At 39.5% G+C, this 12631-nt stretch overlaps 1 protein-coding gene across 1 annotated transcript; it reads left to right on the top strand.

Annotated features, from left to right (window-relative positions):
• The first annotated feature begins 2724 nt into the window (after positions 1-2724).
• gng13b (guanine nucleotide binding protein (G protein), gamma 13b) lies at positions 2725-10433 on the top strand. The gene is made up of 3 exons (XM_088437362.1): positions 2725-3124; positions 8683-8809; positions 9798-10433. The coding sequence occupies exons 2-3, from the start codon at positions 8712-8714 to the stop codon at positions 9901-9903; spliced, it is 204 nt and encodes a 67-aa protein (XP_088293488.1). The 5' UTR covers positions 2725-3124; positions 8683-8711; the 3' UTR covers positions 9904-10433.
• The last annotated feature ends 2198 nt before the right edge of the window (positions 10434-12631 follow it).

Raw genomic sequence — 12631 nt, 5'->3', positions numbered from 1 at the left:
TTCTGATATTTCTTTTTGATTTGAACTGGACATGCGGCAATTTGTGTACAAAAATATTCATTGTCCAAATTTTGGATCATATCAAACCAATCTAATTTCCGGTCCAATATTGGACAAGCATTTTAATAGGATTTATGACATTGATTATGTTGCAATTTTTGCAACATTCCGTTGAGCTGCGGTCAAAACTATGTCAGCAAATAAAAAAATCTTTGTTGACTTGTGTTTCACCTCAATAGAGTAGGTGGCGGTAGAGACCAGTTAATGGCAATGTCCTAAAGTGTCATCATCACGTCCTACTACGTCAAAGGCGTACTGTGCAATGACGTCATCACACAGTCAGTTCTGGAAAGTCAAGCGGTGAGCTGCACACCGCACAAAAACAAACAATGGAGGAAATCCAAACGTCACGTCCTCATTGAAAGTCAACTCGTTGCATTTTGCAAATTTGTATGATGATGGGCCCACAGAACAACCTGATTAAGCAATGTAGGGGAATCCTGTATATTTAAGGATAACAGGCTATGCTATATATTTATGTGTTGTTACTCTTGTACAAGTGCTGTAAATGGTTAGAGCACACAAAGGTGAAACGTTAAAACCATCGTTGAATACCAACAGATTATTTTGGATTTTGATTTTTGGCACATTTCTATTGATGTTATCTATCAGCCATATCCAGAAAACACACATGGGTGTCATGTAGCCAAACCGATGAATGCATGCGCACACACATGCACACACTTGACCTGAATTAAGCTAACAGGGTGGCAGCTCTCTACTATAACTGGGTCCATTAGGCTAAAGTGCAGCTGAGCCACATGCCACTCCGCCACAAGGAGACACACAGGATTAGAGACATACAATGGAGGGAAGGTCCGATGTTAGGGGGCCTGGAGGGGATACGTACAATATAAGAGAAAAAAAACCCAATGAAATTTAATGTTTTAACACTTGTATCTGGGCGCTATTTTTCTTCTTTCAGTGCACCAATAACAGCAGTCTAGTGAGCAATGTTGTCATGTACTTTGATTGATTGTTCTATTTTCCACACACACACACAATCAATTTGTATGGTGCACAACAAAATCAAATCTGACTTTGCTTTCTGTTAGTTTGTAACGTTAGTCATTTATAGCAGAGGTTTCTGATACTAACATCCATTAAGCTGTGCATCATGAATTAATGATCAGTGCTGAGTAAGACAAATCTCAGTGCTGATGGCACCCATCACCACTGCTGCACCATCTGTGTGAGTGGCTCTGTTATATATATATATATATATATATATATATATATATATATATATATATATATATATATATATATATATATATATATATATATATATATATATATATGTGTGTGTGTGTGTGTGTGTAGCTGGTATACAATGGTCCTAATCCTGCAATCAAATACACCACATGAACATTTAAACATACAGATGTACATACATGTGAATTTCTTTTTTGGCCTTTGCTAATACAAATACAATATTTTATGAGATTTCATACTGTACCTCACACGGAAAAATATGCAAGTCTGTATAAAGGTCTTTGATGACAACAGGAGAGAATTGACCATCAGCGACCCATCATGCACTGACAAGATGTGAATAATGGGAGTCCCAGCACAATTTTCAACTCAAAGTGTCGGAGATGATTTCCTTTCATCTGTCATGGGGGCTCTCCAATTTCTCCCGAGAAGGCCGATAGAATATTGTGAGCTATGTCTCTGTAAACGTGGGTGGTATCATATGACGGACTGATTTCCATTCTTTATTTAGATTTAAAGTGTTTTAAGTGTGTATGTATGGCAACACTGACATCTAATGGTTGCAGTTATCATTACAGTGCTCGATTGGTGTAATATTAGGTAGGCACTAGTCATGGGTGTCAGCTACCCTCCATAAAAAAAAACTAATTGATGAGAATTTTGCTATCTTTTATTTTTATTACTACAGTGGACCCCCGCCATACGAAATTCATCCGAAATTAGATGAAAATAAATAAAATTTTATTAAACTTTGAGTGACGTTGACTTAAGCTACCTCCAGCTTAATACCTAGCGAGGGTAGCCTAGCCTAGCCTCTTCGTTCTGTATTTCTTGATTATCATACTCATCAACTTACTTCTACCTTTAATATCAATAGCAATCTTGGGACTCATGGCTAACCAATTAAAGTTTGAATTAAGCACTAAAATGCACGATAAATATGATATTGTAAGCACACACAGAAGATCAAGTCTTTAGCATATCGGCTTACTGACACGGTGACGCCGACCAATAGCAGATCAGCATCTTAGCGACGCGTTGCAGCGCTGGCAGTTTGACGCGGCCTGAAAATAAGAGCAATCACCTAAAAACGCCTGAAGAGGGAGGCAAAACAACATAAACTCAGCCAGCCCCACAGTTCATGACAGTTGTTGACACCATAAAGCGGAAAAAAAGGCCGTAAAGAAGGGATAATAAAATGTAATATTCCACTTTGTAACGTGAAAAAAATGTACACTGCCATTGCGATGGTAAACTTTGGTTACAACTGACTCGTTAATGTTCAAGTGTGTACAGTTTAACAGGCACAGATTTCAGTGGCCATATTAGGGCAGAACTGGAGTGCCTTACACACACGCGCAGATGAAAGGCTGCCCAACTTGTCTCTCGACATGGAGTTTTACCTTGCTCCCTCTCTCGCTCGCTCTCTCTCTCTCTCTCTCTCTCTCTCTCCATCTCTATGACAAGGCTCACGCAGAGGGACAAAGCTTCCAGCAGAGTGAAGAACGCTCTGCACATCAGCAGGTTAAGGTGTCCTCTTCCTGTCCTTCTCCTTCATTCTCGCGCAGCTCCAGCCTCAAAAAGCCAGACTCGCGACATCCCAGCGACTCTTCCACCCCCGCCCCAGACTACCTCACACAACGACTGCGGATTTATCTTCTCCTTGCGGGGATTTTGTGAGTGGGCAGAAATATCTGACATCAAACCCGTCTGGACTTGATCTCACACCGGGAAAGACGACCTTTTTTATTTTTGGATTTTTTTCTGCTTGTCCTCCGTGGCCGCATTATCGTTTACCTGCACCAGTCCAGTTGAGAAGAGCAACAGCCTCCGGCGGCGCATCTGTGAGGTAATTATGCGTCTGATTCTTTGAATAACCCAGGGGGAGGTTGATTGACGATTTATCGCATAAGCAATCGAAACAAGAATGTCGTGTGCATTGCTGTATTTCAGAAAATAAATGATGCTCTGTTTCAACAATTACAACTTTATGCTTGTTTGCTTCCAACATCTCCCTTGTTGGAGAAGAATCATGGCCATCCTTGGTTATTCAAGCAGGGGTGAATCAAGGACAAGTGTCCTGGCTGAAGATGTGCGAATACTTTCATCTCCTCGACAGTCTTTATGCGTGTCTGTGCATAGATATCGAACAAATGTTACATAAAACTTACATCTTCCTGCACTTCCTGTCCCCTCAAATTCCAATTTTGTCTAAGTCCAACCAAGATATGATTCCGCTTTTATTATCAGCACATCGACAGAAAAACTGGGACACACCCTCTGCATTTGAAAAACAACTTACGATACAGCGCCAAACAAGAATGTCGTCAAAGGTGGATACACAAGTTGATTGCCATCAAATAGAAAAATTTTTCTTTTCTTTTCTTGTCATTAGAACTTGCAGCTGTCAATCAGTGTTTCTCAACTATATTTTGCAAAGTCCCCCCTCGGAAAGAGAATACAGTACTCGATGCGCTGACTATAAATAAGATTAATATCGATAACAATTGTGCGAGTATACCTAAACATGTATTTTTCAAAAATAACAAAAGAAAAAAGCAACATAAATCAACTTTCAACAACTGTTATATGGGTTACAGCGGAGTCTAAAACCGAAAAAATAACCAGAAAAAAATCAACAGAAAAAAAACAGTTTATTATTTAATGATTTACAAGACATTACTGTTGCATTTTCCACACTATAAGGCTCACCAAAAAGCCCATAATCTGCTGCACCTTATACTTCACATTAAATGCAAATTTTCATTTTGGGAGAGGATAAAAAAATAGAATAACTCCATAACGAAGTCCATTCTTCAATTTTTACCTTTGCATTTCAGTTATAAATGTATTTTTTTTTTACAGTTAAAAGTCTCAAAACACCCTGTTTGAAATTTTGATATCCAATATATGTACCAAATTTGAAGCAATTTACATGTTTTTGTAAAAGAAAGCGTGGTTTCATAGAATAAAGCCTGAAACCATTTTTAAATTAACAAAACAATGAATTTGAATGTTTTTTTGTTTCAATTTGATTAAAAAAACTAATTGAATTGGTTTAAATTCTGTTAATCAAGTTTGACTTGTTTTGTTGACATTCTCTTTAGCGCAGCTAATCTAGTGGATAACGCAAGTCCATCCACTACTGTAGCTTCTATTCTATGCGCCTTAAAAATCCTTCCATTTGGTATATGCAAACAGCAATCCAACAAATTTGAACTTTTTTTTTTCCCCAAACCCTTGTGGGTTTGCAAGCGGGAGTTTAACACTATTTTGCTCACATTACATAAAGCTTATTGACCATCCCCAATCGACTGGATCTTTTTTTTCCAGACGGACAGTACCCATGGTGGTGACAAGTTGAGTCATTGTGAATATTGTGCAGCAGCGTCAGTATCATTTCAGTCAGTTTAACAGCAAGGAGCCTCTTCATTCTCAATCTCCACTCTCAGCTGGTCCGTGGAGCTCTGCTTGTTCCTTTCTATTTTTAGTCTCTATTTACAACGCAGTAGCTACAGTATAGAGGCAAGACGGCGCTTTTCACTCTGTTCCTTTCTCTTTGGTCAATCTGCCTCATTTCCTTGCTTTGCCTAAACTCTCTTTCACACTCCATCACATTGGTCATAGGTTCACTGCTTTAGCACTTTAAGGACACGCACGTGCATGTATATATTGTAACAGTATGTTGTGGCTGGGAAGACAGGAGAATAGAAAGGGGGTAGAGGTTAATCTCTGGATGCTTTTAACCCAAATCACTATATGACCTACATACCCTCTATAAAATAACCAGCCGACATTTCTCTGCCGCAAAGCCGTGACGTATTTACGAGGCTTTTGACATACAGGAGTTCACGCGTCGATCTTCAAAAGGTCAACACGTAAATTACGCTTAAAGCATAAAAAGAAGTAAAATATCGTTGAGTATGGATATACCATGACAGCGAGGGATGGAGTTCACGAGGGGGTTGTTTTTAAAAACTTGAGCGCAAACGCTGAAGTTTGCCGCAGAGAGCGCTTGAAGAACCTCAGATAATAAAATCAATTCGTTCCAAGATTTTGTTTGTGAACTGAATAAACCTTTCACGTTTATATTGGTGCAATTAGAGTTTATCTGATATGGCCTAGCAATGCTGGGGGAGCCATAGTAATTATAAAATAACTGGGCAGCTTCCTGTGTGGAGTTTGCATGTTTTTTTCCACATCTGTGTGGATTTTCTCCAGGGTATTCTGTTTTATTTTTATTCTTTTTCAGTCATTCAGAATTGAAGAATACCGGCATAGCATGGGAGCACTATTATGGAATTGATTGCTCACCGGTGAGGAAACAAAGCTTTTTGATTGCAGCAATTGTTGATTTTATTGTAATACAATCCCTCTGTAATTTATCATTAGTGAAAAGATATCCAGGGAAAAAAAAAAAAACGTTCCACACAATAACACTGGAGCTTCTGTTTTTGAATACTTTTTGCATCTTTTTGTCATAAAACATACGCTGAAATGTGACGGTTACATGACAGCGATATGTGTCAATGTACGACAGTTTCCACCTTTCCCAGAGTTCATGAAAAAAACCCCACCTGAAAATAAATGAAATCATCTGCGTGCGAGCCTTTTGTGTTACGTTGTCGCAAGTAAGCGAATGTCTCTTCATTTGGCTCGGCTAGGAAAAACAGCTCAATAAAATAACACATTCGTTGGCGACATCACCGATGTTGGAGTAAGCGGGGACGTGTTACTTCCAATGATTATAACGCTAGCAATTTCTGGTCCGTGCAACGACGACGACGAACAGAGGAGGAAAAATGCTTCCGCGGATTAATGATTTAACACTTTGAAAGGACTAAAAATAGACAAGGAGCCTTCGTGAGCGAGCAACTGTGGAGGACAGTAGGAGGCAGAAAACAGCTATAACGAAGCTATAAAAGTGCAAAGAAAGTGAGAACACTGCTAAAGGGAACTCTAACTCGAGCAATTGTGCTATTTCCGTCACGTAATACAGTGCGACGAGACGATGACATATCACAAATATTCACAACATCTGTTTGTTTATGCTACAAAGATGTTCACATTTTTATTAACCTGAAGCTAAAATGTAGACAACACTGAAAACTGTCAATTTTTCTTATGCTTGGCTGTGTGCCCAAACATCCAAAATTGTAAGTACCTTCATCCAAAACGCTGAGAAGGTCACACCAATTCATGAATGGTGGGTGTAGTGCCAGCAACAACACAATCACTTGTGCAAATGAGATGCATTTACGGTTGCAATATCTCCATTACATTTATATGAAAATAAACTGTTGTAACATCTCAAAATGCAACATTGATGGTATTGTTATAGAGGAAGCATTTTTTAGCTTTAGATTATGGTATTTCTCCCATCACAAGTGAAATGAGCAAAATGTGTGGTTTGCCTGTTCTCCCCATGCCTGCGTGGATTTTCTCTGGGTACCGCAGTTTCCTCCCACATTCCGAAAACATGCATAGCAGCTATATTGGTCACTCAAAATTGTCCTTGGGTGTGTTTGTGAGTGTGATTGATTGCTTACCTGTGTGCCCCGCGATTGGCTGGCCACTGCCAGAAAACGCCTGGGATAGGCTCATTGGATGAATGGACGTCTGAAACTAATTTGACATGCCATTTTATTGCCATAACACATAAGGGAAAATGTAAAAACCTTATAAGCGATTAATAACGTTCTGAAAATAAGAAAAAAAAGCCAGTTTTCTCATGTGCATGTGACATAATGTGAACGTTTCACAAGTAGTTCTGAGAAATTCAATTTTGATTGATTGATTTGATCTGAGAAAACAGGAAAGGAGAATATTGATTTGTGGCCAGTCACATTTTTTGTTTGTCAGCAATTGCTCTTTCAGTTGGCAGGAAAGATTCTGGTTAATAGTGTAGGCTGTTACAAATGAACATTTGGATTTGGACAGAACTGATATAAAGTTAATGAGATCTCCCTCAGGCCAATTTGCAGCAAAGTTAAATGGGAATCATTTGAATGTTATCCTGTTCTCCATCAGCACATTAACTTTACACTTTTTGCTTGGTGGAGGTAATCAAATGCGCAGTCCAACTGTAGACACAATGATGAGGTTTCCTTTCGATTCTCCTGTCAGATTTATGAACAAAATAATGACCTGGTTCCCGCAGGTTTCAGGTTTACTTTACTTTCAGCCACTAAATTGTCAGGCGTGTAGATGATAACGATCTCAGTCTGTCCAGAGGGTCTGCCAAATTCCTAAACAAGGTTTTTCCAGCCAAGATATGGAAATTCTTAGGCTTGAGCACACATTCTATAAAACTCTTGAATGTTGAATTGAATAAGGTTGAGACAGTTCATTTGAGGAGGAACAAATAACAATGGCAGATAATTAGACACTGTCACCGAATACCATCATTAGTCCATGGTCACAAAATCAGATCATCTAATCAGATCCAGCGCATCATACTGTATGTTCAAAATTCTGCCATAACAAAATGAATACGTCTTTGAGTAAGAAATATGGTGTGATGTTATGGTGAGTGCTAAAGCAGATGGATTGAGCAGACAAGCAGAGGTGAACATGAAGAGATGAAGGGAGGGAAAATGAGATGGAAGAGATGACGAATTATAGCGCCCGAAAGAGGCAAACATCCTCCTGTCGTCTCTGGAGGACTCTGGAGGCTGAAACTGGATCTCAGGCAGGGACTGGCCATAACCCTCCTACTCTGTCTTTTTTTTTTTTTTTTTACTGGTAAGAGACATGTGTTGTATAATAATGTACCTCAAACTCACAACAGGACACACAACTACACACAGTGTGGTCTATTCTTGTCTTTCCTGTTGAGTCATATAAGTAGTGTTCTTCATATGGACCCAAGATGTTAAAATGGAAGCACTTACCAGGTTAATATATACCATTTTTATGGCACAGTTTTAGCTTCATAAAAGTTGAGCTGAGCAGTCGTTCAAGACACTCGTAGAGGAGAAATCATTTCTTGCCCCGATGGATGGATGGATGATAGATAGCTAGATAGCTAGGTAGCTAGCTAGATAAAACGCTAGCTAGCTAGCTAGCTAGATAGATAGATAGATTAGATAAAATTGAGGAGGGGTTTGGTAGATGGAATCAAAAGACAAAGAAAAAGACGCAAAGAAACAATGATATTACTCAAGTGATTGTTGTTCTACTAATTTAGGGTGAGTTCTGGGAGAGGTTCATAGCGCCGTCACAATTCCTTGATATTTTTTGAAGTGTGTGTTTTCATGTGTGTGGTTTGGGACCCAAAAGCAGGGAGGCAAGGAACATTTGACCTCAAAAACAAGCCTTTAATCTCAAAAGAACAAAAAGGCAAGCAAACAAGGAACAGGGAACTGTTTCTGCCTATATTTACACTTGTGTGTTCACTGTGTACAGACAGAAAAGTTTAACATCGGACTGCAGTCATGGATGAGATGGACCTGCCCCAGATGAAGAAGGAGGTGGAGAGCCTCAAGTACCAGTTGGCTTTCAAAAGAGAGAAGTCCTCCAAAACGGTGACAGAGTGAGTTTGTTTGATCAAGCCTCAATGGAAAAAACACCGCTTGAATAGACGTAATGGATGCCATCCTTCAAGAACTGTAGTTCCCCAAATATAAAACACAAATGAAGGCCAAAAGTATTGATGCGTCCGATAAAAGGTAACTAACCGTAACGGGGCGAGCAAGTGGGTGGACGTCAAGTTGGCTGTTAGCAGCCAGTGTCCGTTGCCGCTAACAGCAACTGGTGTTAGCTGAGGTTGTTGCAGCATTATTTTCAATAAAAGAAGCAAGCAGACTGAACCACCGTCCGAAACCATCCTTATTCACGCAAAGAAATACGACGAGAGGATCATGCAAAAGCTATGATATGTCCGGCTGGCATTCAGTTACACTGGTGAGGCGTTAACTTCCAGGTTTTTCTTTGCAACACACCTGATTCAAATGATCACATCGTTATGAAGCTCCTGTAGAGCTTGCTAATGAGCTAAACATTCGAATCAGGTCTGTTGCAAAGAAAACCCTGCAAGTTCGCCGGTACAAATACCTTTATAATTTGGCTGAAAAGGACTACCGTGACCTAGGTACTGTAAACAACTCCTAGCGAGCGCGCACAATGGGGCGAGATGAGGAGTCTGTTAAAAAAAAGCTTGGACGAATTTAGATCGTTTGAATTCACTACCTCTTTGAAGAGTAGTGTTGCTTGTATGCTGTAGACTCAATTTACTGCCATCTATAGTACGGGAGAATATCACACCGAGCATTTTATTTGAGTAAATTCGTAGGTAGTGAGGTTTGTAATAATTGTCCATCAACAGCATCACCAACAACAGAAACTGAATTGAGAAAAAAAAAAAAAAAAAGACGGGTTGCGGAGGAAATTGACATCTGACATCATCCTGGACATTACAGTTACTTTCTTACCATAAATGGAAACGAAGGAAAGTCCATTGAAGATTTATTGCGCTAGTAAAATTGCAGCGGAATTCAAAACATCTTTCTGTCTCTCTAAAGTTTGGTGAAGTGGATAGAAGACGGCGTCCCAGAGGATCCCTTTCTGAACCCCGAACTAATGAAGAACAACCCGTGGGTGGAGAAAGGAAAGTGCATCCTTCTGTAGAAGAACGCGCCCGGCTGATCGCTCCCTTCCAACTTTCCCCTCTACACAGACCTAGAGATGCCCCCTGACCCCAGGACTCTGCCTCACAACCTCTCACCGTGAATGTATAACATCCCCGAGCGCACGCACACACACCCTGACAAACACACACTAACCTACATATTTGCCTTGACGGCCACTGCAAGTTTGTCCTTGCCACGTAATTGCATTGTTCCTCCAACGTGATCAATACACTTACTAGATGTCTCTATATACGACGACCTACTTATGCAGCCGCAAGGCACAATGTTTCATTCTGTTTTTTGCAATTGACACGCTTCATTTACTCATGTTTGATGAGCTAACGCATTCTATTAAGCTTTCACTGTCCGGCACTCTGAAGATCTGTCTTTTATTTTCACTCAGATACAGTTTGGAATGACATGCTGCTTACTTGTTACTAACTGAAACTAACTTTTTATACTCAAATGTAAGCAGATTCTTTTTAACTGATGGCTGACATAATGCCTTAAAGTTGCATATGGTCATTATTTGTGTCTGCTGATTATCTTAAACGGAAATGAGGAATAGTTGTGTTAACCCCTTACGTTGGCTAAAATGATTGAAATGGGACAGTTTCCCAACGTTTCCGGGCGGAAAACCCTTCGAGCGTACTCGCGAGCATGTTACGGAACGTTTATAATTTTAAACATGGCAAACAACGCACGTTCAAATTTGTTTGAGCGTACTTGTGAGCTAAAAGCTAAAAACAAAGCATTTTTCCCATGTTATGGGAAATGCGCGTCAATATCGGAGCAGATGCTATGTTTTTAGCGTTCGGTCCGCAAGTGCGTTTGGCGGTTTTTGAAAACACGTTTGAACGTAAATGAAAATATGTCCGAACATAATTGTAAATGAGTTGAAACGTACTTGTAATACGATGTATTTACTACAGTCACAAGCATGTTTGGAAATATTTATAAGCTTAAACATATTTTCAAATGCACTCAAACGTACTTTCAAATATCTTTGAACGTACTTGTTAGCTAAACGCTAAAAACGAAGCATTTTTTTCCCATAATGCTCTAGGGAACGCATGTCAATCTGGGACCAGATGCTATGTTTTTAGTGTTTTAGACATTTAATTGTAATGGCCAATTCTAGTATAATACAAGCCTTTTTTTACAAATGTGATCGTGACATATGTCATTTCAAGGATTTCCCACGTCTAATTTGCTATTATTCAGCACCAATGTCACAGCTTTCACAATACGCAAAGAGGAATTGGTGAATTAAACAATTTTTAATGTGGAAGACACAAGTCCTTAAATTAGGATACAGCACTAAAAAGTACAGTGATCCCCGGGTTAGGTTGATGCGAAGGTAGAGGAGGAGGAAGCAGCACTGCGTTGTAAATCTCTTACTTAGTTTTCTTTTATAATATTTTGGAATTTCACGTGTAAACTCTGATTGTTATCACTTTTGGTCAGCTACACGCTTCACTTTATTTAGATTTCCAGGCGCCGCTAATATAACCGCGGCTCTCCGTGAGATTACATCTAAAGGGATGGGAAAGGATAACAGTACGGTTACTGAATAGGGTTTAATCATTTAAGATTCAACGAAATATGTGTACTGCAGTAATATACATCTTAAATATGTAAAGTACAAGTATTTTATTTTCCACATTAAAAAAAATTCAGGTACACCGCTTTTTCGCTTATCACGGGGGGGGGGGGGGGGGGGGGGGGGGATCCAGTCTCCATTAACTGCGAAAAATGAGGGATTACTGCACAGTACTTGAAATAAAGTTGAAAAAGAAAAAGTAACTCTTGTAAATGGGGCCCTCATTTGTTGTTGCAAATTGAAAATTTGTTTGCGGTTTAGTTGTTTGAAACGTTTCAAGATTTGAGTTCCCGATAAGTATCCCATAAGACTAAATTCACTGCCTGGAATAGTGACCAAAATCGCCTTTTACCATAGCAGGAATGAACAAATGTTTACCGTGACAAGCAAAAGTAGAAACGTTTACAGCTTCGACAGATAACAACATTTAAAGCATGTTTTTTTTTTTTTTCCAATTTACCATTATAACGCATGTTATTGTTCTTAGGTGTCATTAGGTCAGAGTGTGTGTTTTTGTTGCTCCGGTTCTCTCCAGGGGTTAAATCCTCCTTATCTACGGTCCCGATGGACAACACAAACACACAGCCTGTACACAAACACTCGCTTGATAGCCATGTACAGCCAGACCCCTTTAACTTATTAATCCATACATGTTTTGTTCTGCTCTATTTATTCTATTTATTTATTTATGAATGTTTGTTTCCTGTGATGAATGCTACCACTTTCCTGTTTGATTTTGATTGTCTCCCTCTGCCTAGCTCCAACTTGAAAAGAAATCCCATGACGAAACACACCTTGTCAGATCTACTGCCTTTGACATAATTAGAATGTAAAAAAAAAGAAACGGCATGAGGTTTAAACATTTAAATTGAGCTCGCACCAAGTGTGTGAGCGCCTGCGTGTTTAATTGTGACTAATGTGTATTCAAGATGGTTGCATCATGTAGATAGGCTGAAAAAATTGACAAAAAAAACACGCATCACACAGCTCGGTGTGATGAAGGACGACAAGGACGACACGGGAACTTCACGTCATCTCAGTACTGTAATGACTCTCATTATAATCGCTTTTTCTCGATGGCCCGCTTCCCCAAAGGCTGTTCTGTAATTGGGTGACTTTTGTA

Source organism: Hippichthys cyanospilos, chromosome 16 (assembly GCF_059441005.1).
Source record: "Hippichthys cyanospilos isolate Australia breed blue-spotted pipefish chromosome 16, RoL_Hcya_1.0, whole genome shotgun sequence".
Taxonomy (NCBI): Eukaryota; Metazoa; Chordata; class Actinopteri; order Syngnathiformes; family Syngnathidae; genus Hippichthys; species Hippichthys cyanospilos.
The sequence above is the reverse complement of the archived record's forward strand: the minus strand, read 5'-3'. Positions and strand labels throughout refer to the sequence as shown.

Excerpts from the sequence above, each read along its gene's own strand:
- gng13b (XM_088437362.1), top strand. The coding sequence starts at position 8,712 with ATGGATGAGATGGACCTGCCCCAGATGAAGAAGGAGGTGGAGAGCCTC. Across the intron at positions 8,810-9,797 it reads TCCTCCAAAACGGTGACAGA|TTTGGTGAAGTGGATAGAAG; the intron begins GTGAGTTTGTTT and ends GTCTCTCTAAAG.